This window comes from Anolis sagrei, chromosome 10 (genome assembly GCF_037176765.1).
Source record: "Anolis sagrei isolate rAnoSag1 chromosome 10, rAnoSag1.mat, whole genome shotgun sequence".
Classification (NCBI taxonomy): Eukaryota; Metazoa; Chordata; class Lepidosauria; order Squamata; family Dactyloidae; genus Anolis; species Anolis sagrei.
This window is the reverse complement of record NC_090030.1, coordinates 2,530,603-2,558,296: the sequence shown is the minus strand read 5'-3', so window position 1 is coordinate 2,558,296 and position 27,694 is coordinate 2,530,603. Positions and strand designations below refer to the sequence as shown.

At 43.8% G+C, this 27,694-nt stretch overlaps 1 protein-coding gene across 1 annotated transcript in view; it reads right to left on the bottom strand.

The window, feature by feature from the left end:
• HEPH (hephaestin) overlaps positions 1-25,433 on the bottom strand; it is a 49,902-nt gene extending 24,469 nt beyond the window's left edge. The window contains exons 1-7 of the mRNA XM_060756006.2: positions 24,703-25,433; positions 22,439-22,626; positions 18,486-18,730; positions 18,112-18,324; positions 15,492-15,671; positions 11,274-11,528; positions 8,415-8,583 (exon numbers count right to left, since the gene is read on the bottom strand). Of these exons, the coding sequence (XP_060611989.2) occupies positions 8,415-8,583; positions 11,274-11,528; positions 15,492-15,671; positions 18,112-18,324; positions 18,486-18,730; positions 22,439-22,608 (1,232 nt within the window). The 5' untranslated portion in view covers positions 22,609-22,626; positions 24,703-25,433. The remainder of the gene's footprint in view (positions 1-8,414; positions 8,584-11,273; positions 11,529-15,491; positions 15,672-18,111; positions 18,325-18,485; positions 18,731-22,438; positions 22,627-24,702) is intronic.
• Between the last annotated feature and the right edge of the window lie 2,261 nt (positions 25,434-27,694).

The window sequence follows — 27,694 nt, the reverse complement described above, 5'->3', positions numbered from 1 at the left end:
ATAATAATAATAATAACCATCATCATCATCACACAGTCCTAGACACTTGGGAAGTGTCCAACGTGTGATCCAATGCAACAGCCAGCAGAGTGATCTTGCTTGCTGTGGACTCATCTTGTTGTGTTTCAAATAATAATAATAATAATAATAATAATAATAATAATAATAATAATATAAAAATGTAATGTTCGTTTGTGGGAATAACAGAACTCAAAAACCACTGGAAGAATTGACACCAAATTTGGACACAAGCTTCTTTTTTTTTTTACTTTACAATCCTTTTCAATAAAATAATTGTTTCCCATCCAATGGTGTGGGGTTTAAAGTCAAGAGGGTTTTTCTTGTCCTGGAGTGCAACAGGTATAGACTCTTGTTCCCTGGACTTTGCTCATTGAACTCTCAGCATTTGACCACTGGACTGGACCCTTTGACTACGGTGTAGCATTTACTATCAGCTTTTGTTTTATATTCTGTGGCTGAATGCTATCATTATGTTTGTACTATTAACACATCCAGAAAGTAAGTGCTGCTTTAATTGAACTCTTTGATACAAACTGGGTGTTTGTTTGATTCACCTCTGCCTGAATATCGGCAGAGCCCTGGCATTGTGACATAGGTAGGCAGAAGCTAGGACTGACAGTCGGGAGCTCTCCCCAACTTGTGGCTTTGAATTGTTGACCCTCCAGTCAGCAGCCTTTCCTGCTGCTAGCGGCTTTAACCACTGTGCTACCGTGGCCCCTAGAAAGTGGAGTCAAACTGCATTTGTTCGACGGTGCAGATGCACCCCAAGGTGACGTTGCTGAAGTTGGCTGAATGCTACCTTTATGTTTTATATTTTGGACTATTAAAACATCCAGAAAGTAAGTGCTGCTTTAATTACATTGTTTGATACAAACTGGGTGTTTGTTTGATTCACCTCTGCCTGAATACCGGCAGAGTCCTGGCATCGTGACATAGGTAGGCAGAAGCTAGGACTGACAGTCGGGAACTCTCCCTGACTTGTGGCTTTGAATTGTTGACCCTCCAGTCAGCAGCCTTTCCTGCTGCTAGCGGCTTTAACCACTGTGCTACCGTGGCCCCTATAAAGTGGAGTCAAACCGCATTCGTTTGACGGTGCAGATGCACCCCAAGGTGACGTTGCTGAAGTTGGCTGAATGCTACCTTTATGTTTTATATTTTGGACTATTAAAACATCCAGAAAGTAAGTGCTGCTTTAATTACATTGTTTGATACAAACTGGGTGTTTGTTTGATTCACCTCTGCCTGAATACCGGCAGAGTCCTGGCATCATGACATAGGTAAGGCAGAAGCTAGGACTGACAGTCGGGAGCTCACCCCAACTCGCAGCTTTGAATTGTTGACCCCTCGGTCAGCAGCCTTTCCTGCAGCTAGTGGCTTTAACCGCTGTGCTACTGTGGCCCCGAGAAAGTGGAGTCAAACTGCATTCATTTGACGATGCAGATGCACCCCAAGGTGATGTTGCTGAAGTTGGCTGAATGCTACCTTTATGTTTTATATTTTGGACTATTAAAACATCCAGAAAGTAAGTGCTGCTTTAATTAAATTGTTTGATACAAATTGGGTGTTTGTTTGATTCACCTCTGCCTGAATACCGGCAGAGTCCTGGCATCATGACATAGGTAAGGCAGAAGCTAGGACTGACAGTCGGGAGCTCACCCCGACTCGCAGCTTTGAATTGTTGACCCTCCGGTCAGCAGCCTTTCTTGCAGCAAGCGGCTTTAACCTCTGTGCTACCGTGGCCCCTAGAAAGCGGATTGAAACTGCATTCATTTGACGATGCAGATGCACCCCAAGGCAAGGTTGCTGAAGTTGGAATGCCAACCTGGAATGGCAATGCCTTCATAATGCCAGATGAGCCACCATAAGGATGCACAAAGCACAGCTGGTTAATAATTGCGGAGAAATGCTGCCAAACATTTTGGTAACAGCAGGAGGAAAAGACGCCAGACGGAGGAGGAACCGCAACGCCGATTCCTTTGCTCAGCGTCCTCCAGTTGCAAAAGAACGGCGCTTGGTTGGCCAGCATCTATTTACAGTCCTTTCTCACTCCATCTTCCAGGAGATCATAAAAGATTCATAGGATGTTTGCTCTTCTCGGTGTTGAGGGAGAGCGCTCTGCCCCGAGGGACTCGCTCTCCTCCAGATTAAGGGAAGGAATTTCAGCGCAGTGTTGATTTTCCCCCTTGGCTTCCTTCCAGCTCTCCCACAGTGACTTATTACAACAAATCAACCTTCGTTTCTCCCTTCGCTGTTTTCACAACAGAGAACTCACCAAGACAACAAGCACTGCTCCGAATGGAGGAAGTCATATTCAAGAGGATGCTATTCCTCTGGGTATTAGGCTTGGGTAACCACGGAAAAATTTGGGTCTAAACTCGTTTTGTTTTTAGGGGGCCCTTGCATTTCGTTTTTTAAAATAATTCCGAAATTTTCCTTTTAAAAATTTCGAAATATACGAAATTTCGTATAATTACGAATCGATTCGTTAATGGTGGACACGATTGCGCAATATTTATTTATTTATTTATTTATTTGCTTTATTTCTATACCGCGTTTCTCAACCTTAATTAGGCGACTCAATGCGGTTTACACAATGTTAATTAACACAACAATAACAATTAAAACACATCATACACAGTAGCAAACACACAACAATCATACATAATGCCTCGATCACAAACAAGATCCAGTCTCATAGTCCTTATGCCATTCCTATGTTCAATTTACCGTCATCCTATGTTCGATTGCGCTGATTAGCCAAACGCTTGCTCAAAGAGCCAGGTTTTAAGCTAAAATATATGCTAAAAAAATATGCTAAAAAAACCTCCAAATGGGAAGCTTCCCTCTCCCTCTGTTGTTGACTGTTGGTGTGATAAAACACACAACTATAAAACTTGCACCAGACATGCGAAAATAATTACGAAATAATTACGAAATAATTACGAAATAATTACAAAATAATTACAAAATAATTACGAAATAATTATAAAATAATTACGAAATAATTACGAAATAATTACAAAATAATTACAAAATAATTACAAAATAAATTGAAAAAATTGTTTCGAATCTCATTTACTCCTCACACTATTCCTGCATGGCTCAATATTGGATCGTAAGCTAATTTAAATACGAATTAATAACGAATTACGAAATTAATGAACGAAACCGCCCAAGCCTACTGGGTATGTCTACACTGAAGAATGAATGCAGTTTGGTATTGCTTTAAGCGCCGCAAACTCAAAGCTATGAGAGTTGTAATTAGTGTAATTTCTTTGGCAGAGAAAGCTCAAGGCCTTGCAAAATGACAGCTTAGGGGATGTCATAGCAATACGTGGGGCCAAACTGCATTCATCCTCCAGTGTAGATGCAACTCTTATCCATCCGGATGTCCACCTGACCTCTATTTCGAGGCCTCCAAACGAGGAGAGTGTACCACGTTCCAAAGTGGTTGATTTTTGCCTCTTTCTGTTTCAGGCAAATCACAGATCTGGAAAATACTGCAACGGCTATCTCATCTAACCGTATTCTGCCTTATAGGAATCCACAACTAAAGCATTCCCAAAAGACACCCATCCACTTTTGGTTTCAAGGTCTCCAAATTTTTTTGGTCGTGTCAGGAGCGACTTGAGAAACTGCAAGTCGCTTCTGGTGTGAGAGAATTGGCCGTCTGCAAGGACGTTGCCCAGGGGACACCTGGATGAATTGATGCTTTTATCATCTTTGTGGGAGGCTTCTCTCATGTCCCCTTTGCATGAGGAGCTGGAGCTGATAGAGGGAGCTCATCCACCTCTCCCCGGATTTGAACCTGTGACCTGTCGGTCTTCAGTCCTGCCAGCACAGGGGTTTAACCCACTGTGCCACCGGGGGCTCCAAGGTCTCCAAATGAGGAGTTGCAGTCTATTTCTGCCTATTTCTATTTCAGGAGATTCGTAGACCTGGATGTGGCACCTTAAAGGCCATCTAGTCCAGTCTGTTTCATACAGGAATCCACAACTAAGGTAAAGTTTTCCCCCTGACATGAAGTTCAGTCGTGTCCAACTCTGGTGGTAAATCTCCATTTCTAAACGAAAGAGCTGGCATTGTCCGCAGACACCTCCAAGGTGTTGTGGCCAGCATGACTGCATGGAGCACTATTACCTTCCCCCCCGATCTATTGAACTATGAACACATGATGAATGAACACATATTCCCAAACTACAGATCTCTCCTCTTGATGCACTTTCTCTCATCCCTTAGTGAAGGTCAACTATATTGTCAAAGGCTTTCATGGCTGGAATCACTGGGTTGTTGTAGGGTTTTTTTTTCGGGCTATATGGCCATGTTCTAGAAGCATTCTCTCCTGATGTTTCACCTGCATCTATGGCAAGCATCCTCAGAAGTTGTGAGGTCCTCACAACCTCTGAGGAACCCGAAAAACCTATTAACAGCCCAGTCAACCACATTGTTTGCCCTTCTGAGTTCTTCCCTCAGATACTCATTACTCAATTTACCTATCTCACCCAGGGTTTTACTGATTTTATCCTGTGCATTTGGCCCTCACACTGTGTTTTGTATCCTTCCACTATTTTATTTTGCATTTGTTTATTATGTATTTGTTATTGTTTGCATTTTACTTTGTTGCTATTATTTGCTGTTGTATTTTACTTTGCTGCATGGTAATCCTTGGGCTTGGCCTCATGTTAGCTGCCCTGAGTCCCTTTGGGGAGATGGTGATGGGGTATAAATAAAGATTACTATTACTATTATTACTATTATTATTATTATTATTATTATTATTTGAAACACAACAAGATGAGTCCACAGCAGACACTCTATTGGCTGTTGTATTGGATCACACGTCAGACACTTCCCAAGTGTCTAGGACTGTGTTGTTGTTGTTGTTGTTATTATTATTATTATTATTATTATTATTATTATTACGGAGCCCCCGGTGGCTCAATGGGTTAAACCCCTGTGCCGGCAGGACTGAAGACCCACAGGTCACATGTTCGAATCCAGGGAGAGCGTGGATGAGCTCCCTCCATCAGCTCCAGCTCCTCATGCGGGGACATGAGAGAAGCCTCTCACAAGGATGATAAAACATCAAAACATCTGGGCATCCCCTGGGCAACACCCTTTCAGATGGCCAATTCTCTCATACCAGAAGTGACTTGCAGTTTCTCAAGTCGCTCCTGACACAACAATAATAATAATAATAATAATTATTATTATTATTATTATTGGACGTTGCCCAGGAGACGCCCGAATGTTTTGATGTTTTATAGCTCTTTTTCAACTGTTATATGCACTGTCTTTATGTTTAAGTGCACTTTAATTGTTTTTGCTTTTGAATGTATGTATTGATGACATCGAATTGTGCCGATATGTAGACCGCCCTGAGTCGCCTGCGGGCTGATATGGGCGGGATATAAATAAATGTAAATAAATCATTATTATTATTATTATTATTATTATTATTATTCACATTTGCATGTTTTCACACTGCTAGGTTGGCAGAAGCTGGGGCTAACAGCAGGAGCTCACCCTGCTCCCCGGATTCGAACCTGCAACCTTTTGGTAAGCAAGTTCAGCAGCTCAGCAGTTTAGCCTGCTGCATCACGGGGGCTCCACAACTAAAGGACCCCCAAAAGATGCCCATCCAACCTTTGTTCCAAGACCTCCAAAGGAGGAGAGCCTATCATCCTCTATTCCACTGCTGAACATCTTTTATCTTCAAGATTTTTTTTGTTTTTTGTCATGTCAGGAGCGACTTGAGAAACTGCAAGTCGCTTTTGGTGTGAGAGAATTGGCTGTCTGCAAGGATGTTGCTCTGGGGATGCCCGGATGAATTGATGTTTTTATCATCCTTGTGGGAGGCTTCTCTCATGCCCCCGCAGGAGGAGCTGGAGCTGATAGAGGGAGCTCATCTGCCTCTCACCGGATTCGAACCTGCGACCTGTCGGTCTTCAGTCCTGTCGGCACAGGGGTTGAACCCTCAAGATGTTCTTCCTCATATTCAAGCAGACGCTCTTTCATTGCCACCTGAATCCACTGCTTTGTGTACTACTCTCTTGCTAATGACATCCCTTTGGATAAATATATCTCTTATCACCTCTCCGTCTCCTCCTCGTCTCCAAGGCAAACATGCCCACCAAGCCTCCTTTGTAAGGCTTGCTTTGCCTTGCTGCCACTCCTGACTCCATGGCTTTCATTGGGTGTCCTTGACTAGATGCATTATCGCAGGGCAAAGCATTGTGCGCTCAGCAAAAAGAGTTGTCGGAATTGAGAAATCTGGGTGTTTCTGCAGCATTTCCACCACCTTGTGGCCAATGAGAAACGTGCAACACATGAGCATCGGGTTGTTGTAGGTTTTTCCGGGCTATATGGCCATGTTCTGGAGGCAATTTTTCTCCTGACGTTTCGCCTGCATCTATGGCAAGCATCCTCAGAGGGAGTGAGGTCCAACAGACCTCACTCCCTCTGAGGATGCTTGCAATAGATGCAGGCGAAACATCAGGAGAAAAATCCAACAGACCTCACTCCCTCTGAGGATGCTTGCAATAGATGCAGGCGAAACGTCAGGAGAAAAATCCAACAGACCTCACTCCCTCTGAGGATGCTTGCAATAGATGCAGGCGAAACATCAGGAGAAAAATCCAACAGACCTCACTCCCTCTGAGGATGCTTGCAATAGATGCAGGCGAAACGTCAGGAGAAAAATCCAACAGACCTCACTCCCTCTGAGGATGCTTGCAATAGATGCAGGCGAAACGTCAGGAGAAAAATCCAACAGACCTCACTCCCTCTGAGGATGCTTGCAATAGATGCAGGCGAAACGTCAGGAGAAAAATCCAACAGACCTCACTCCCTCTGAGGATGCTTGCAATAGATGCAGGCGAAACATCAGGAGAAAAATCCAACAGACCTCACTCCCTCTGAGGATGCTTGCAATAGATGCAGGCGAAACGTCAGGAGAAAAATCCAACAGACCTCACTCCCTCTGAGGATGCTTGCAATAGATGCAGGCGAAACGTCAGGAGAAAAATCCAACAGACCTCACTCCCTCTGAGGATGCTTGCAATAGATGCAGGCGAAACGTCAGGAGAAAAATCCAACAGACCTCACTCCCTCTGAGGATGCTTGCAATAGATGCAGGCGAAACGTCAGGAGAAAAATTGCCTCCAGAACATGGCCATATAGCCCGGAAAAACCTACAACAACCCAGTGATCCCGGCCATGAAAGCCTTCAACAATGCATGAGCATCGCTCAAGCCTCGGATTCAAGTATCTCAAGTATGCTGTTTGATGCCACCTTGTAGCTCAATGCTATGGGATTATGGGAGCTGTACTTTCGCAAGACCTTTATCCTTCTCTCTCTCAAGTGCAAACCAAGAATCCTGAGATGACGAGAACAATACGTTCAGGAACAATTCTATGAAAAATTCAACCAGTTGTTTTGCAAGATGCAAACCTGTTGCTTCCTGCAAACGAAATGTTTGTTCCCAGTGCAACACAACCCTGTGTAGAATGTATTGTCGAAGGCTTTCATGGCCGGAATCCATGGGTTGTTGTAGGTTTTTCCGGGCTACATGGCCATGTTCTGGAGGCAATTTTTCTCCTGACGTTTTGCCTGCATCTCTGGCAAGCATCCTCAGAGATAGTGAGGTCTGTTGGAACTGGGAAAAATGGGTTTATATATCTGTGGAATGACCAGGGTGAGACAAAGGACTTTTGGGACCTGGACACAGCATATTATTTGAGAACTCAGAAGTGCTGGACCACTCTCACAACCACCATGCCAGACTACACAGAGGAGCCATTGAAATCCACAAGCATGTGGACAATTTCAACAGAAAGGAAGAGACCATGAAATGAACAAAATCTGGCTACCAGTATTAAAAAACTCAAAAATTACAGCTGCAAAACAACAGAGGGGAAACAAACAGGCACATGAAATCACTCTCAACAAAAGATTCCCCCCAGGCACTTCCAAGCCATTGAATGCTAATCAAGGTGATCAGCTGAAACATTCACAGGTAGCCCCAGCAAACAAAAGTCCTTTGTCCCACCCTGGTCATTCCACAGATATATAAACCCATTTTTCCTACTTCCAACAGACCTCATTACCTCTGAGGATGCTTGCCATAGATGCAGGCGAAACGTCAGGAGAAAAATTGCCTCCAGAACATGGCCATGTAGCCCGGAAAAACCTACAACAACCCAACCCTGTGTAAGTTTTGCATAGAACAAAGACAACATAGGAGTTCAGAACTAGGTTCTGTAATGCGCTGAGCCCAGGTTCTTCAAAAACAGCTTCTCATAGCAAGAGGAAACTTGCTCATATTCTTTGCCCTTTCCCTCCAGAAAATAATTACTTTGGAAACAATTTGCGAGGATTGGAGTCCTTTTACCTGTTTGGCTCCTGGAGGCTTTTCCCGGTGCTTTGGTCCAATCCCGAAGGTGCATAGTTCCACTGGACCTCCTTGGCTGCAATGTAATATTTCCGAAGTTTTCCTTTCAATGGCGGCTCTGCCTTTTGATAGGAGCAGTTCCTGACTTCGTAGAGGGCTTCCATCCCGGCTGCAAAAGAAAACAGAAGAGACTGCAATCAAAATAAGGAGTTTGGTTTGTGAGTTTGGCAGCAAAACCAAAGAGAGAAGAGAAAACCTGGGGTGCGTTTGCACTTTGGAATGAATGCAGCATAATAATAATAAGGGAAGTCTGACTTGGCCACGGTAGTCCACGCTCTGGTTACATCCCGTCTAGACTACTGCAACGCTCTCTACGTGGGGCTGCCCTTGAAGACGGCCCGGAAGCTTCAATTAGTCCAACGTGCATGCGGCAGCCATGATTCTAACAGGAGCGGAGCGCAGGGAGCATACGACCCCCCTGTTGCGCCAGCTCCATTGGCTGCCGATCTGCTACCGGGCTCAATTCAAGGTGTTGGTGTTGGCCTATAAAGTCCTAAACGATTCCGGACCAAGATACCTTTCTGACCGCATCTCAGCCTATGAACCCACGACGACTCTGAGATCTTCCGGGGAGGCCCTGCTCTCGATCCCGCCGGCTTCTCAAGCACGGTTGGCGGGGACGAGAGATAGGGCCTTCTCGGTGGTGGCTCCTCGGCTGTGGAACGCCTTTCCTACAGATATTAGGCTGGCACCATCTCTAATGGTATTCCGCGGGAAAGTGAAGACCTGGCTGTTTGAGCAGGCGTTCGAGTAATCTAGGGCAATATTTGGTAATTGAACATAGGAATGGAACAATGGACAACGAACCTGGACTACGCTTGGATGATGAGACGATTGGACATGGTTATTGTAATAATTGTGTATTGTAATTGCTTATTGTTATTAGGGGATAATGTGTTAAGTTAATTGTTGTATGTTGCATCTAATTACTGCTGTTTTTACTGTTTGTTAACCGCTGTGAGTCGCCTTCGGGCTGAGAACAGCGGAATATAAGTAAAGTAAAGTAAATAAATAAATAAATAAATAATAATAATATGCAATTATTATTCTGCCCACATTTGCCTCTTAAATACTGACTTTCTCTCCATTCATCTCTCCTGTAAGGAATCCTACAAAGAGCAACATACTTTCCAAACATCAGAGAATCCTGATTCATAAATGAAGTTTGCAATGAATCTTCTGTCCCTGTTTTGCTCCCCTTTTTCATAGAATCATAGAGTCCCAGAGTTGGAAGAGACCTGGTGGGTCATCCAGTCCAACCCCATTCTGCCAAGAAGCAGGACAATCACATTCAAAGCACCCCTGACAGATGGCCATCCAGCCTCTGTTTAGAAGCCTCCAAAGAAGGAGACTCCTCCACACTCTGGGGCAGAGAGTTCCACTGCTGAACAGCTCTCACAGTCAGGAAGTTCTTCCTAATGTTCAGATGAAATCTCCTTTCTTGTAGTTTGAAGCCATTGTTCCTTTGCGTCCTAGTCTCTAAGGCAACAGAAAGGAAGCTTGCTCCCTCCTCCCTATGAGTCCCCCTCACATATTTATACATCATGTCTCTCCTCAGCCTTCTCTTCTTCAGGCTAAACATGCTCAGCTCTTTAAGTCGCTCCTCATAGGTCTTGTACTCCAGACTGTTGATAATTTTGGTCATCCTCCTCTGGACACATTCCAGCTTGTCAACATCTCATTTCAATTGTGGTGCCCAGATTTGGACACAATGTGATTCCAGATGTGGTCTGACCAAGTCAGAATAGAGCATGGGGAGCATGACTTCCCTAGATCTAGACCAGTGGTTCTCAACCTTCCTAATGCCACGACCCCTTAGTACAGGTCTTCATGTTGTGGTGACCCCCAACCATAAAATTATTTTCGTTGCTACTTCATAACTGTCATTTTGCTACTGTTATGAATCGTCGTGTAAATATCTGACCCAAGCACTGGACCAAATTTGGCACAAATAACCGATATGCTCAAATTTGAATAGTGGTAGGGTTGGGGGAGGGTTTATTTCATCATTTGGGAGTTGTAGTTGCTGGGATTTATAGTTAACCTACAATCAGACAGCATTCTGAACTTCACCAATGATGGAATTGAACCAAACTTGGCACACAGTACTCCCACGACCAACAGAAAATATTATGGAAGGGTTTGGTGGGCATTGACCTTGAGTTTTGGAGTTGTAGCTCTCCTACATCCAGAGAGCACTGTAGACTCAAGCAATGATGGATCTGGGCCAAACTTGGCATGAATACACAATATACCCACTGGTGGAGTTTGGGGGAAATAGACATTGACATTTGGCAGTTGTAGTTGCTGGGATTTATAGTTCACCTACAATCAAAGAGCATTTTGAACTCCACCAATAATAGGAATGAGTCAAACTTTCCACACAGAATCTCCATGACCTACAGAACATACTGTCTTTTCTGATGGTCTTTGGTGACCCCTCTGACACCCCCTCGCGACCCCCCCAGGGGTCCCGACCCCCAGGTTGAGAAACGCTGATCTAGACACTAGGCTCCTCTTAACGCAGGTCAAAATCCCATTGGCTTTTTTAGCTGCTGCATCACATTCCTGGCTCATGTTTAACTTGCTGTCCACAAGGACTTCAAGATCTTTTTCATATGTACTGCTCTCGAGCCACGCGTTCTCCTTTCTGTATCTTTTCCTCCTCCCTCTTCTGCTTCTTCTTTTGTCCAGATACGTTTCATTCCCTTCTAAAGTTTATCTGTTGCAGTTTGTAAATAGCATTGTGTTTTTATTGTTTGCTTCTCAAACACAATCAAAGCAAGCGTTGGGCCTCACCTTGCAAGTGGTCTTGGACCTCGCAGCTCAGCAGCCACTTCCCCGTGTTGCGGGGGGTCATTTCTGCCGCTACAAAGGTGGCCGGGAAGAGGCTGACCACGTCGGTCCTGTGGCCTCGAAGCAGCAGAGTCTGTCCGTGGAAGAAGGCGGTGTGGACGTCCCTCTCGCTGCCCATCCCAAAGAGGTGCCACGAGACGTGGTCTCCGGCACACATGGACAGCTCCGGGAGGCTCCCGAAGACGAAACCGTTGATGGCTGCGGAGACAAGGAGCAAACCCTTATTAGATGCAGAAACAAGGATCAAACCATTAATGCAGTGGTTCTCAAGCAGTGGGTCTCTCCCCAGATGTTTTTGCCTTCAACTCCCAGAAATCCCAACAGCTGGGAAACTGTATTATCGAAGGCTTTCATGGCCGGAATCACTGAGTTGTTGTAGGTTTTTTCGGGCTATTTGGCCATGCTCTAGAGCAGTGTTTCTCAACCTCCCTAATGCCGCGACCCCTTAATACAGTTCCTCATGTTGTGTTGACCCCCAACCATAACGTTATTTTTGTTGCTGCTTCATAACTGTAATTTTGCTACTGTTGTGAATCGTAATGTAAATATCTGATATGCAGGATGTATTTTCAGTCACTGGACCAAATTTGGCACAAATACCCGATATGCCCAAAATTTGAATACTGGTGGGGTTGGGGGTGATTGATTTTGTCATTTGTTTATGCTGGGATTTATAGTTCACCTTAAATGAAAGAGCATTCTGAACTCCATCAATGATGGAATTGAATCAAACATGGCACACAGAATTCCCATGACCAAGAGAAAATACTGGGAAGTTTTGGTGGACACTGACCTTGAGTTTTTGGAGTTGTAGTTCACCTACATCCAGAGAACACTGTGGACTCAAGCAATGATGGATCTGGATCAAACTTGGCACAAATACTCAATATGCCCAAATGTAAACACTGGTAGAGTTTGGAGAAAATAGACTTTGCCATTTGGGAGTTACAGTTGTTGGGATTTATAGTTCACCCACAATGAAATAGCATTCTGAACCCCACCAATGATAGCATTGGACCAAACTTTCCACACAGAACCCCCATGACCAACAGAAAATACTATGTTTTCTGATGGTCTTTGGCGACCCCTCTGACACCCCCTCGCGACCCCCACAGGGGTCCCGACCCCCAGGTTGAGAAACACTGCTCTAGAGGCATTCTCTCCTGACGTTTCGCCTGCATCTATAGCAAGCATCCTCAGAGGTAGTGAGGTCTGTTGGAACTAGGAAAATGGGTTTATATATCTGTCCAGGGTGGGGCAAAGAACTCTTGTCTGATGGAGCTAGGTGTGAATGTTTCAACTGACCACCTTGATTAGCATTTGATGGCCTGGCAGTGCCTGGGGGAATCTTTTGCTGAGAGGTGATTAGATGTGCCTGATTGTTTCCCCTCTGCTGTTTTGCTGTTGTAATTTTAGAGTTTTTTAATACTGGCAGCCAGATTTTGATTATTTTCATGGTCTCCTTCCCTCTACTGAAACTGTCCACACGCTTGTGGACTCCAATGGTTTCTCCGTGCAGTCCTCCTTTTACCCACTCCTTCCTTCAAGCAATCTGAGCATGCGCTTCAAAACATTTCAGTTCGGTAAGCCTTTGTTCATCTCTCAAGGACTCATGGCTGGCTTATCTTTCCTGCCTGCAGGTCATCAAGTCCCATCCTTTGAATTCTCTCCTCTGTTGTTTAGACTATCTCCCTCTCAGGCTTCCCCTTCCCCTTACTTACGTACTTACTTAGGCGATCCCTTGTAGCTCAATGATGATTGTCTTCCAGGTTTGATGTCTTGGCGGTGGGTCCGTAGGTGGCTGTAGAGCCCTATTCTTGATCCACATCTTCTCCTGCACTGAGGACATCAGTTTCCAGGTGGAAGGCGGTCCCAGTCAGGGTTGGCTTCATGTGTCTTCCTCTTGGCATGTCCCTCTCTTCCGCCTTCCATTCGTGCCTCTTCAAATTCTGCAGTACTGCTGGTCACAGCTGACCTCCAGCTGGAGCACTCAAGGGCCAGGGCTTCCCAGTTCTCAGTGTCTATGCCAGAGTTTTTAAGGTTGGCTTTGAGCTCATCTTTCAATCTCTTTTCCTGTCCACCAACGTTCCATTTTCCGTTCTTGAGTTCGGAGTAGAGCAACTGCTTTGGGAGACGGTGATCAAGCATCTAGACAACGTAGCCAGCGGAAAAATGAAATGCAAAGATACAAAATGAGGGACGCCTGGCTCGAGAGCAGTACGTGTGAAAAAGATCTTGGAGTCCTCATGGACAACAAGTTAAACATGAGCCAACAATGTGATGTGGCGGCAAAAAAAGTCAATGGGATTTTGGCTGGCATCAATAGGAGCCTAGTGTGTAGATCTAGGGAAGTCATGCTCCCCATGCTCTATTCTACTTTGGTTAGACCACTTTACCTGGAATATTGTGTCCAATTCTGGGTAACACAATTCAAGAGAGATATTGACAAGCTGGAATGTGTCCAGAGGAGGGCGACTGAAATGATCAAAGGTCTGGAGAACAAGCCCTATGAGGAGCAGCTTAAGGAGCTGGGCATGTTTAGCCTGAAGAAAGAAGGCTGAGAGGAGACATGATGAGGGCCATGTATAAATATGTGAGAGGAAGCCACAAGGAGGAGGAGGGAGCAAGCTTGTTTTCTGCTTCCCTGGAGACTAGGACGCAGAACAATGGCTTCCAACTACAAGAAAGGAGATTCCATCTGAACATGAGGAAGAACTTCCTGACTGTGAGAGCCGTTCAGCAGTGGAACTCTCTGCCCCGGCGTGTGGTGGAGGCTCCTTCTTTGGAAGCTTTTAAACAGAGGTTGGATGGCCATCTGTCAGGGGTGATTTGAATGCAACATTCCTGCTTCTTGGCAGAAAGGGGTTGGACTGGATGACAGCCCAGGAGGTCTCTTCCAACTCTGCAATTCAATGATTCTATGATTCTATGGCGGAGGAGCATCGCTTCAATGCTGGTGGTCTTTACTTCTTCTTCCAGCACTCTGACATTTGTCTGCTTGTCTTCCCAAGAGATTTGCAGGATTTTCTGGAGTCAGCGCTGATGGAATCCTTCCAAGAGTTGCATGTGACGTCTGTAGACAGTCCACGTCTCACAGGCATATAGCAGGGTTTGGAGGGCAATACCTTTATAAACAAGCACCTTGTTTTCCCTATGCATGTCCCAGTCCTCAAAAAACTCTCTGCTTTGTTCAGAAAAATGCTGCACTCGCAGAGCTCAGGCGGTGTTGTATTTCGGTGTCAATGTTGACTTTGGTGGAGAGGTGGCTGCCAAGGTAGCGGAAACGGTCAACATTTTCTAATGTTACACCATGAAGCTGTATCTCTGGCATTGGAAAGGGGTTGGCTGGTGACTGCTGGAAGAGCACTTTGGTTTTCTCAGTGTTCAATGATAGGCTGAGCTTCTTGTATGCTTCTGCGAAGGTGTTGAGAGTGGCTTGGAGATCTTCTTCTGAGTGCGCACAGATTTATTTTATTTATTGAGTCATCAGCAACCAGTCAATTATATTACATTTCTAACAGAACAAAGCAAACAAACAGACAAAATACAAAAATACAAAATACAGAATACAAAATTTGTGGGTTTGGTAGTTGATTAAGTGTCCTTTGACCAGTATCTGGCTACTTGGAGTGCTTCTGGTGTTGCTGCAAGAAGGTCCTCCATTGTGCATGTGGCAGGGCTCAGGGTGCATTGCAGCAGGTGGTCAGTGGTTTGCTCCACACTCGCATGTCAAGGATTCCACTTTGTGGCCCCATTTCTGAAGGTTGGCTCTGCATCTCGTGGTGCCAGAGCGCAGTCTGTTCAGCGCCTTCCAAGTCGCCCCGTCTTCTGTGTGCCCAGGAGGAGTCTCTCTCCTTTGGTATCAGCCATTGGTTGAGGTTCTGGGTTTGAGCCTGCCACTTTTGGACTCTCGCTTGCTGAGGTGTTTCAGCGAGTGTCTCTGTAGATCTTAGAAAACTCTTTCTAGATTTAAGTCATTGACGTACTGGCTGATCCCCAAACAGGGGATGAGCTGGAGATGTCTCTGCCTTGGTCCTTTCACTATTTCACTAGTGCGCACAGATGACACTGTCATTCTCCATCCAATATACCAAACAGTTTAACCTGTTGTTGTTGTTAGATCTTGGCCCAATCCTCAAAGGAAGGGCTGTGGACACTCACCATGCATCCTGTTGCTCTCTTTGAAGGCCTCGTCCTCCTCGTCCACTGAGTCTGGTTCTCCACAGAAGGAGGCAATGTTCTCATGCAAATGCCAGCTTTCATTCTCGTCGACCACACTGAACATCAGGAAGAAGTCGAGGTCGGCATCGTGGCGCCTTTGGGAGCGGCTCTTCAGGGTCCCTGGGCAAAAGGAGAAGAGGGGAGCACATAGAAAGGCCCCATCATCAATGGGTTTATACTGGATTCCCAATCACATGTAGGCCTCCTCTGTCCCCCAAGGTAGTCTTGTGGAAGACCCAACCTTCATCTAAGTGCCTTCCACATGACATAGTTACAGGACTATGGAGGCTCCTTCTTTGGAAGCTTTTAAACAGAGGCTGGATGGCCATCTGTCAGGGGTGATTTGAATGCAATATTCCTGCTTCTTGGCAGAATGGGGTTGGACTGGATGGCCCAGGAGGTCTCTTCCAACTCTTTGATTCTGTGATTCTATGATTCTATGACTAAACTCCCACTTTAAGAAGCATTGAAATCCTGGGATTTGCAGTTTAAGAAGATGCCTTTAGGCACTTCTAGCAACTCAACAAACTACAAATCCTGGGATTTCTAAGATGTAACCATAACATATTGTACAGGCTGAGTACCCCTTATCCAAAAATGCTTGGGACCAGAAGTGTTTGGGATTTCCCACTCCCAGATTTTGGAATATTTGCATGAAACACCAAGGAAATGGGTCTCACGCCTGAATAGGAAATCCATAGGCAGCGTATACACATATCCGGCTGTGTTATAAATAATATATTTAATAATTTGGTGCTAGTTTGTGTACATTGAAATGTTAAGAGGTCAAAAGCATCCCTACTTCAGGCTACCATGGGAACAGTTTTGTATTGGAGATGTTGGGATTTACAGACGAAGGATACTTGCTTTGTAGATGGCTATTATATGCTTTGGAAATAAATGCATTTACCATGGAGGCAAAAGAAAAAAAAATCAATAAATCAGGATACCACTTAGAAAGATGAAAACATGCCCAATATCACTGAACCCAAGGTTCCTGTTCTGGACACATTTCCACCTTGTTTCATTATTGACTAGCTTATGTACCCGGTTAGGTCTTTTATAACAGTAAACATTAAAAATATTCATTGTTAGCTTCTGGATTTTAAGAATAGACCCATTAGAAAATGCAGAAGAAATATGAGTAAGCTGCAAGTCCCATCACCACCTGTCACTGTTCTATCTATATGCCAAGTTTGGTCCAGATCCATTGTCGTTTGGGCTCACAGCACTCTTTGGATGGAAGTGAACTAGAACTCCCTAAATTCAAGGTCAGTTCCCCGCAAAACCCAAAAATATTTAAAATTGGCCATGTTGGATATGAATGGCAAGTTTGGTCCAAATCCATCATTCTTTGGGTTCATAGTGCTAGCTGGATGTTGGTGAACTACAACTCCCAAAAATCAAGGTCATTTCCCTCCAAATCTCACCAGTATTTAAAGTTGGCCCTGATGGGTGCGAGTTGCAAGTTTGGTCCAGATCTATAATTATTTGGGTTTATACTGCTCTCTGGGTGTAGGTGAACTACAGCTCCCAACCTCTAAGGTCAAACCCCACCAGGATACAAAAGTGGGCATGTTGGGTATGCAGGCCAAGTTTGTCCAGATCCATCATTGGTTGGGTTCAGATGGGGGTGAACTATAAGTCCCAGATTCTAAGGCAATTCCTTTCAGACTCCTCCAGTATTTTCAGTTGGCCATTAATTGTTGTTGTTGTTATGTTTATTTAATATATTTATTTAATATATTCTGCTTTTTACTCTCCACATGTGCCAAGTTTGGTCCAAATCCATCATCAATTGGAGTCACAGTGCTCTCTGGAAGTTGGAGCTGTCTTGGAAATTAATTGCCCACAAACATACGAGGGTTGAATGAAAAGTAATGCCTCCACCTTCCTAACTCCTCAACAGATGGCATTACTGGTATGTGGTAGGTACTAGCTTGTTGAGTAGACTCTCCTCTACAGTTCCATTTCGGTGGGAAGCCTTAGCATTGAAACAGTTGAGTTGTTAAAGTGCGAAGTATGGAACCCTGTGCAGACAGTCGGTCAATGCGACTTAAGCAGCGTGCAGTCATTGAATTCTTGACAGCAGAAGGTGTCACCCCAAAGGAGATTCATCAGAGAATGCAAGCTGTTCGTGGTGATTGTGTTGATGTGAGTACTGTGCATTGTTGGGCGAGTAAGTTTAAAGATGTTGAGGTGACACTTTCTGCTGTCAAGAATTCAATGACTGCACGCTGCTTAAGTCGCATTGACCGACCATCTGCGCAGAGTTCCATACGTTGCACTTTAACAACACAACCGTTCAATGCTAAGGCTTCCTGCCAATATGGAACTGTAGAGGAGAGTCTACTGAACAAGCCAGTAGCTGCCGCATACCAGTACTGTCATCTGTTGAGGAGTTACAAAGGTGGAGGCATTACTTTTCATTCAACCCTCATACAAACTCCCTATCTATCTATCTATCTATCTATCTATCTATATCTCTATCTATCTATCTATCTATCTATCACAGTATTAGATTTTATTTCTATCCCGCCTGCATCCCAAAGGGACTTACCTTCCCTGCAGATGAGAAGCGGCCCGATTAGCCCGGAGGCAATGTCTCGGGGGGCATTGACGTGGGAGTGGTAGATCCAGGTCAGGCAGGATGGGTCGTGGGCGGTGGGCCCGTGGTCCTCGGGGACGGTCCAGATGTAGGTGTAGCTCCCTCCCGGTGGCACAGCATCGTCCGCCTTGAGGTCCCATGAAGACACATCTGGGTACAGGGACCCTGGGAATGCAGATGTTGCTGGTGAGCTTAGGTAAAAACTAGGGGTGTGCAAATCATTAGCTTAGGCAATGTGGATAGTTCCCAATATGCCTCGTTTGAAGTGAAGAATATAATAATAATAATAATAATAATAATAATAATAATAATAATAGTGCAGCTACCTTCCGAGTCCTTCTTGTAGAAGACGCCGTGCGGGTGGATGGAGAACGGTCGTTTGGCAAAGTTTTTCAGATGGACGGAGATGGTGTCCCCGACTTCGGCCCGGATGATGGGTCCAAGGAAGCCCAGCCAGGGCGGCTTGGGCACCTCGGATGTGTAAGTGGCGTCTGAATACTGCCGATAGATGGATTTCCTGTAGACGCTGCCGATTCTGTCCCTTGAGGGCTGGAGGAACAGGGAGGCTGCGCTGAGAAACAAGGAGAAGGGTGATTCGGAAACACAATGGGGCAACAAGGCTAGTCATCAACATCATCACCTCCCAAAGGAGACTCAAACTGGCTGCTGCTATCATCATCATCATCATCATCATCATTTCTATTACTATTATTATCATCATATCATCACCTCCCAAAAGAGATTCAAACTGGCTATTGTATTATTATTATTATTATTATTACTATTATATTATTATTATAATCACCATCTCCCAATGGAGACTCAAGGTGGTTGCTATCATCATCATCATCATCATCTCCCAAAAGGAGACTCAAAGTGGCTGCTGCTATCATCATCATCGTCATTTCTATTACTATTATTATCATCATATCATCACCTCCCAAAAGAGATTAAAACTGGCTATTGTATTATTATTATTATTATTATTATTATTATTATTATTATTATTATCACCATCTTCCAATGGAGACTCAAAGTGGCTGCTATTATCGTTGTTGTTGTTGTTGTTGTTGTTGTCATCATCATAATCATCATTTCCCAATGGAGACTCAAAGTGGTTGCTAACATCATCATCATCATCATCATCATCTCCCAAAAGGAGACTCAAAGTGGCTGCTATCATCATCATCATCATCACAAAGTGGCTGCTATCATCATTATCATCTCCAAAAGGAGACTCAAACTGGCTGCTGTCATCACCATCATCATCATCTCCCAAAAGGAGACTCAAAGTGGCTACTATCATCATCATCATCATCATCATCATCATCATCATCATCACCTTCACCATAATCTCCCAAAGTGGCTGCCATTATTGTTATTGTTGTTGTTGTTATTGTTATCACCATCAAAATCTTCCAAATTAAACTCAAAGTGGCTGCTGCAATTATTATTATCATAATCATACTCTTCATCATCATCTCCCAAAAGAAACACAAAGTAGCTGTCAGTATCATTATCACAACATCATCATCTCCCAAAAGGAGACTCAAAGTGGCTGTTGTTGTTGTTGTTGTTGTTGTTATCATTATCTCTCAACAGAGACTCAAAGTGCCTGCTATCATCATCATCATCATCATCATCATCATCATCTCCCAAAAGGAGAGTCAAAGTGGCTGCTGTCGTCATGATGATGATGGTGATGATGACGACGACTCAAAGTGGCTGCCATTATTATTATTATTATTATTATTATTATTATTATTATTACTATTATTATTATTATTATTATTATTATCACCATCATAATCTCCCAAAGGAAACTCAAAGTGTCTGCTGCAATTATTATTATCATAATCATCATCTTCATCATCATCTCCCAAAAGAGACACAAAGTAGCTGCCAGTATCATTATCACCAACATCATCTCTCAAAAGGAGACTCAAAGTGGCTGTCGTTGTTATTATTAGCTCCCAACAGACTCAAAGTGCCTGCTATCATCATCATCATCATCATCATCATCATCATCATCATCATCATCTTTAAATCCTGCTCTTGTCTCTTAAAACAGTTCACAACACTAAAAACAGTACAAATTACAACTAAAAACCTATAAATACTAAAATAGAATTAGAGCGACAATTGTTAAAAACACATAGTTATGGAATATGGGATTTGGATACACACACACACACCATCAAAATACAATTTAAGACCTTATGATGACCTCATGGATTTATTAGGAATTTCTCAAATAAGAAGGTGTTTACTTTAAAATGCAACCCATAGAACCAAATTCTTGGGAACTCTTCAGCCTAATACATACTTCAAAAATGCACCTGTCTAATCCCAATTTCAGTATTTCCATACAACATACACTGTGTTTTCTGGTATTGAATGCTAACAGGCAAGATCTATAACACTCTTTTATACTGTACTAGCTGTCCCCTGCCACACGTTGCTGTGGCTCAGTCTGTTGATCTGGAAAAAATAATAATGAGAAAGTGTTGGCTTCTAATATATGTAATGTCTTTCTACTTATGGGTAAATGGTATTTCTTGCTGTTTTTTTTGTCAGTGTTGATGTGGAGATTGTCTGGTTTGCCTACTCTGGAACATATCATTGTCCTTCTTTAGGGGTCCCTTTCGAATCTAGGATACTATATCTGTGTGTGTATGAATCATATCTATCTATTTATGGCTGGATGGCTCTTTGTCAGGAGGGCTTTGATTACGTTTTCTTGCCCTGATGGAGGGAGTTGGATTGCGTGGCCTTAAGTATTTTCTGTTGGTCATGGGGGTTCTGTGTGAGAAGTTTGCCCTGATTATGTTGTCGTGGGGTTCAGAACGCTCTTTGAATGTAGATGAACTGTGAATCCCAGTGACTACAACGCCCAAATGTCAAGGTCTATTTTCCCCAAACTCCATCTGTGTTCGTATTTGGGCGTATTGAGTGCTTGTGCCAAGTTTGGTCCAGACCCATCATTGTTTGGGTCCACAGTGCTCTCTGGATGTAGGTGAACTACAACTCCCAAACTCAAGGTCAATGCCCGCCAAACCCTTCCAGTATTTTCTGTTGGTCATGGGAGTTCTGTGTGACAAGTTTGGTTCAATTCCATCATTGGTGGAGTTCAGAATGCTCTTTGATTGTAGATGAACTGTGAATCCCAGTGACTACAACTCCCAAATGTCAAGGTCTATTTTCCCCAAACTCCATCTGTGTTCGTATTTGGGTGTATTGAGTGCTTGTGCCAAGTTTGGTCCAGATCCATCATTGTTTGAGTCCACAGTGCTCTCTGGATGTAGGTGAACTACAACTCCCAAACTCAAGGTCAATGCCCGCCAAACCCTTCCAGTATTTTCTGTTGGTCATGGGAATTCTGTGTGACAAGTTTGGTTCAATTCCATTGTTGATGGAGTTCAGAATACTCTTTGATTGTAGGTGAACTATAAATCCCAGCAACTACAACTCCCAAATTACAAAATCATATTTTTTTTGAGTGATGGTCACTCCATGTGTAGTGAGACATTTTGTTGCCAAATTTGGTGTGATTTCGTTCATTGGTTCTTTTGTTTTTAAGGTACCCCTTAAAATGCACAGAGCATTTTTATGTTGTTGTTCATTCGTTCAGTCGTCTCCGACTCTTCGTGACCTCATGGACCAGCCCACGCCAGAGCTCCCTGTTGGCCGTCACCACCCCCAGCTCCTTCAAGGTCAGTCCAGTCACTTCAAGGATGCCATCTATCCACCTTGCCCTTGATCGGCCCCTCTTCCTTTTGCCTTCCACTTTCCCCAGCATCATTGTCTTCTCCAGGCTTTGCTGTCTCCTCATGATGTGCCCGAAGTATTTCAACTTTGTCATTTTTATATATATAGATTAATGTCTCTGTATGCAAATGGCTCATACTCTAAGCATTAATACACCACTAATGTTAGCCTACAGTGCTCATCCTGTGGTGGTGGCCTCCCATCCAAGCATTATCCAGGACTGACCCTGCTTAGCTTGCAAAGATCCAGTGCCTTCGAGGCATTTTAATCCAACAGACGCTCTTCCTGACAAACAGTTTCCTCTTAGTTTCTTTTTTATCAAAGGAAGAGAGTCCTAAGTCCAAGGGAACGGTTGCAGGGAAGAGGTGAATCCATTAAAATCCCATCTAGGCCCAGAGAATGAGTCTACAATGCATTATATTGCCATGCCAGTGGACTACTGCGTACATTGCAGCGTGTCAACTATTCCAATTCACTCTTCTCTGTTTGGAAAGCAAGGAATTTGACTTACTCGTCATCTGCAATGCTTTGCCCGGTGACTCCATTCTTCCCGAGCGGCGCATAGTTCCACTCCACTTCATGGATCCCCAAATAGTAGGCTCTGCTGGACGCCTTGCCAAAGACAAAGCCAGCAAAATGGACCAAGGCCATGGCCGGCAAGGTCCAGCCGCAGGACCGCATTCCAGACTTTTGGAAAGTCTGTTCACCATGTTTGGAAACAAAAGAAATAACAATATGGAAAATGTGTAATTGTCTTATCTCGAGCTAGATCTTGGCTCCATTTGGCCAATACGGTCAGCTTTTGGTTGCATCTACATTGCAGAGTTAATGCAGTTTTGGCATCACTTGGATTGCCATGGCTCAATGCGATGGGATCATAAGTCTCTTCCAAATGACAACTCCCCAGGATCCCATAGCATTGAGCTGTGACAGCTCAAAGTGGTGCCAAACAGGATTAAATCTACATTGCGGATGCACCCTTTCCCAATCCAAACAAATCCAACATTCCCATTGAGCAATGGAAGTTCAAGTAGTACCAACCTGCATTAAAGCTACAGTGCAGATGCACCCTTTCCCAATCCAATGTTCCCATTGAGCAATTGAAGTTCAAATGGTGCCAAACTGCTTTATATCTACAATGTGGATGCACCTTTTCCCAATCCAACATTCCCATTGAGCAATGGAAGTTTAAGTGGTGCCAAACTGGTTTAAATCTACAGTGTGGATGCACCCTTCCCAATCCAATCCAATGTTCCCATTGAGCAATAGATGTTCAAGAGGTGCCAAACTGCATTAAATCTACAGTGCAGATCCAATCCAATCCATCCAATCTAATGTTCCCATTGAGTCACTGAAATTGAAGTGGTGCCAAACTGGTTTAAATCTACAGTGCGGATGCACCCTTCCCAATCCAATCCAATGTTCCCATTGAGCAATAGATGTTCAAGAGGTGCCAAACTGCATTAAATCTACAGTGCAGATCCAATTCAATACACCCAATCCAATTTTCCCATTGAGTCACTGAAATTGAAATGGTGCCAAACTGAATTAAATCTACAGTGTGGATGCACCCTCCCCAATCCAATCCAATGTTTCCATTGAGCAATGGATGTTCAAGAGATGCCAAACTGGATTAAATCTACAGTGCAGATCCAATTCAATACATCCAATCCAATTTTCCCATTGAGCCATTGATGTTGAAGTGGTGCCAAACTGGATTAAACAGTGCGGATGCACCTTTTCCCAATCCAACTTTCCCACTGAGCAACTGAAGTTCAAATGGTGCCAAACTGGATTAAATCTACAGTGCAGATGCACCATTTCCTAATTGAATCCAGCTTTCCCATTGACCCATTGAAATTCAAGTAGTGTCAAACTGCTTTAAACCTACAGTGCAGTGCGGATGGACTCTTTGACTGGTGGCGATATGGCAGTTTATGTCTTAAAATAGGGTTCTTAAAACAACAACAGCAACAACAACAGATTTGTTTCCTGACTCAAGGCTTGAAATGAGTTACAACACATTTAAAATACACAGAAAGGCCATTGAAACAGACATGTTAAGAGATAGAAACCTGATTCAAACACATGAAACCATTCATACCAACAAAATGTACATTTTGACATTAAGCCAAGAGTTACTTTCTTGGTTAACAAGTAGCACTTGCTTAAAGTTAAGTGTAATTGTAACTTGACATAATAATAAGACATATTCTTGTTTATATATATAGTTTCCTTGTTTATAGTAACCAAAAACTATTTGTTAAATGCAATCCTGGGAGCTGTAGTTTAGCAGCGAAGACCTTAGGAAACTACAACTCCTAGGACTTCATAGAAAGCACTGTCAAGCTACATTAATTTTACCCATTTTGACTACAACTAAGCAAAGGTTGAATCTACACCAAATCCAGATTACCCACATTGAACTGTATTATATGGCAGTGTAGACTCATATAATCCAGTGTAGACTCATATAAATTCAGATTATTAAGACAATAATCTGAATTTTACATAGCTCTAATCTGCCATATAGTGCAGTTGGAACTGCATTATACAGTCTGTGACCCATCTACACTGCTGTATAATCCATATTATATGCTTTGGACTGGATTGTATGAGTCTACACTGCCGTACGATCCAGTTCAAAGCAATTTGGGTTTTATATTGCTGTCATAGAATGTAGCTTGAGCCACACCACGCTGCATTATATGTGTCTACACTGCTTTAGACAGCAGTGCTGGAAAAAATACTAAACGCATTGAAGAAATTCCTTACTTTGGTGAAGATGAAAAGAGAGAAGCACCGGAAGAGCACCTGATTGAAAGCCTGTCCTTCCAGCCTTTAAAGCGCCAAAGGAATGCAATGGAGCCAAAGCAAAGGGGCAAAGTCTAGGCCATAAAACCAGCTGGTGACTGGATGCCCGAGTTGCAAAACAGCAGCCAAGTGGGAGATAAGATACATATTTCTGCAGGGAGGACGTCACTTGGATCGATGGGACTTGTCCCTCTTTATTGCTTTGGTTTCGCTTTAGGGCCATAAATACCAAGGCGAGGCTGCACACAGCGTTTCATAGAATCATAGAGTTGGGAAAGACCACATGGGCCATCTAGTCCAACCACCGCCATGCAGAATTGGTTGGGATGAGAGACAGGGCCTTCTCAGTGGTGGCTCCTCGGTTGTCAAACTCCCACCCCAGGGATATTAGATCAGCCCCCTCCTTCCTGATCTTCTGCAAGAGAGTGAAAATGTGGCTTTGAGACCAAGCCTTTAGAGAACTGGTTTGTTGTAGGTCAGTGTTTCTCAACCTTCCTAATGCCGCGACCCCTTAGTACAGTTCCTCATGTTGTGGAGACCCCCAACCATAACATTATTTTGATTGCTACTTCATAACTGTCATTTTGCTACTGTTATGAATCATCATGTCAATATCTGATATACAGGATGTATTTTCAAATCCCAAATACCCAATATGCCCAAATCTGAATAATGGTGGGGTTGGGGGGGGGGGGATTGATTTTGTCATTTGGGAGCTTTAGTTGCTGGGATTTATAGTTCACCTACAATCAAAGAGCATTCTGAACACCACCAATGATGAACTTGGCACACAAAACTCCCACGAACAAGAGAAAATACTGCGAGGATCTGGTGGACATTGATTTTGAATTTTTGGAGTTGCAGTTCACCTACATCCTGAGAGCACTGTGGACTCAAACAATGATGGATCTGGACCAGACTTGGCACGAATACTCAATATGCCGAAATGTGAATACTGGAGGAGTTTGAGGAAAATAGACCTTAACATTTGAGAGTTGTAGTTGCTGAGATTTATAGTTCACCTACAATGAAATAACATTCTGAATCCCACCAATGATAGAATTGGACCAAACTTCCCACACAGAACCCCATGACCAACAGAAAATACTATGTTTTCTGATGGTCTTTGGTGACCCCTCTGACACCCCCTCATGACCCCCACAGGGGTCCCGACCCCCAGGTCGAGAAACACTGTTGTAGGTAGTTTGCACTATATGGCCATGTTCTAGAACAGAGTTTCTCAACCTTCCTAATGCTGTGACCCTTTAATCCAGTTCCTCATGTTGTGGAGAACCACAACCATAATATTTTTTTGGTTGCTACTTCATAACAGTAATTTTGCTACTGTTCTGAATTGTAATGTAATAATAATAATAATAATAATCATCATCATCATCATCATCTTTATTTGTACTCCGCCACCATATCCCCAAATGGGAGTCAGAGTGGCTAACATGAGGCCAAGCCCAAAATTACAGTACAGCAAAATACAATACAAAGAATATCTGATATGCAGGATGTATTTTCAGGGATTTATTGTGAATCACACTCCCTTATGAAGAAGTTACAGAATTCTATTTTAATATTTATTTAAGTGTACATTGTATTTTAAGGCATCGGACTGTTGTCTGTATGTAAAACCGCCTTGAGTCCCCTCCGGGGTGAGGAAATAAATACACAAATAAATAAATAATAATAAAAATATCCAATATGAATCATCATAAAAAGGGAAAAAGCACTGCAAATTTATTTATTTGTTGTGTCAAGCAACCATTCCATTATATTACATTTCTAACAGAACAAAGCAAACAAACAGACAAAATACAAAATTTGTGAGTTTGGTAGTTGGTTAAATGTCCTTTGACCAATATCTGGCCCCTTGGAGTACCTCTGGTGTTGCCGCAAGGAGGTCCTCCCTTGTGCATCATGTGGCAGGGCTCAGGTTGCATTGCAGCAGGTGGTCAGTGGTTTGCTCTTCTCCACACTCGCATGTCAAGGATTCCACTTTGTGGCCCCATTTCTTGAGGTTGGCTCTGCATCTCATGGTGCCAGAGCGCAGTCTGTTCAGTGCCTTCCAAATTGCCCAGTTTTCCGTGTGCCCAGGGGGGAGTCTCTCATTTTGTATCAGCCATTGATTGAGGTTCTGGGTTTGAGCCTGCCACTTTTGGCCTCTCGCTTGCTGAGGTGTTCCAGCGAGTATCTCTGTAGATCTTAGATAACTATTTCTTGATTCAAGTTGTTGATGTGCTGGCTGACACCCAAACAGGGGATGAGCTGGAGATGTCCCTGCCTTGGTCCTTTCACTCTTGGCTGCTACTTCCCGGCAGATGTCAGGTGGTGCAATACCGGCTAAGCAGTGTCATTTCTCCAGTGGTGTAGGGCGCAGGCACCCCGTGATAATGCGGCATGTCTCATTAAGAGCCACATCCACTGTTTTAGCGTGGTGAGATGTGTTCCACACTGGGCATGCATACTCAGCATACTCAGCATAGTGTCTAGATTTAAGGAAGTAATGCTCCCCATGCTCTATTCCTTTTTGGTTAGACCACACCTGGAATATTGTGTCCAATTCTGGGCACCACAATTCAAGAGAGATATTGACTCTAAGCTGGAATGTGTCCAGAGGAGGGCGACTAAAATGATAAAAGGTCTGGAGAAGCCCTATGAGGAGCGGCTTAAGGAGTTGGCATGTTTCGCCTGAAGAAGAGAAGGCTGAGAGGGGATATGATGGCCATGTATAAATATGTGAGAGGAAGCCACAGGGAGGAGGAGGGAGCAAGCTTGTTTTCTGCTTCCTTGGAGACTAGGACGCGGAACAATGGCTTCAAACTACAAAAGAGGAGATTCCATCTGAACATTAGGAAGAACTTCCTGACTGTGAGAGCCGTTCAGCAGTGGAACTCTCTGCCCTGGAGTGTGGTGGAGGCTCCTTCTTTGGAAGCTTTTAAGCAGA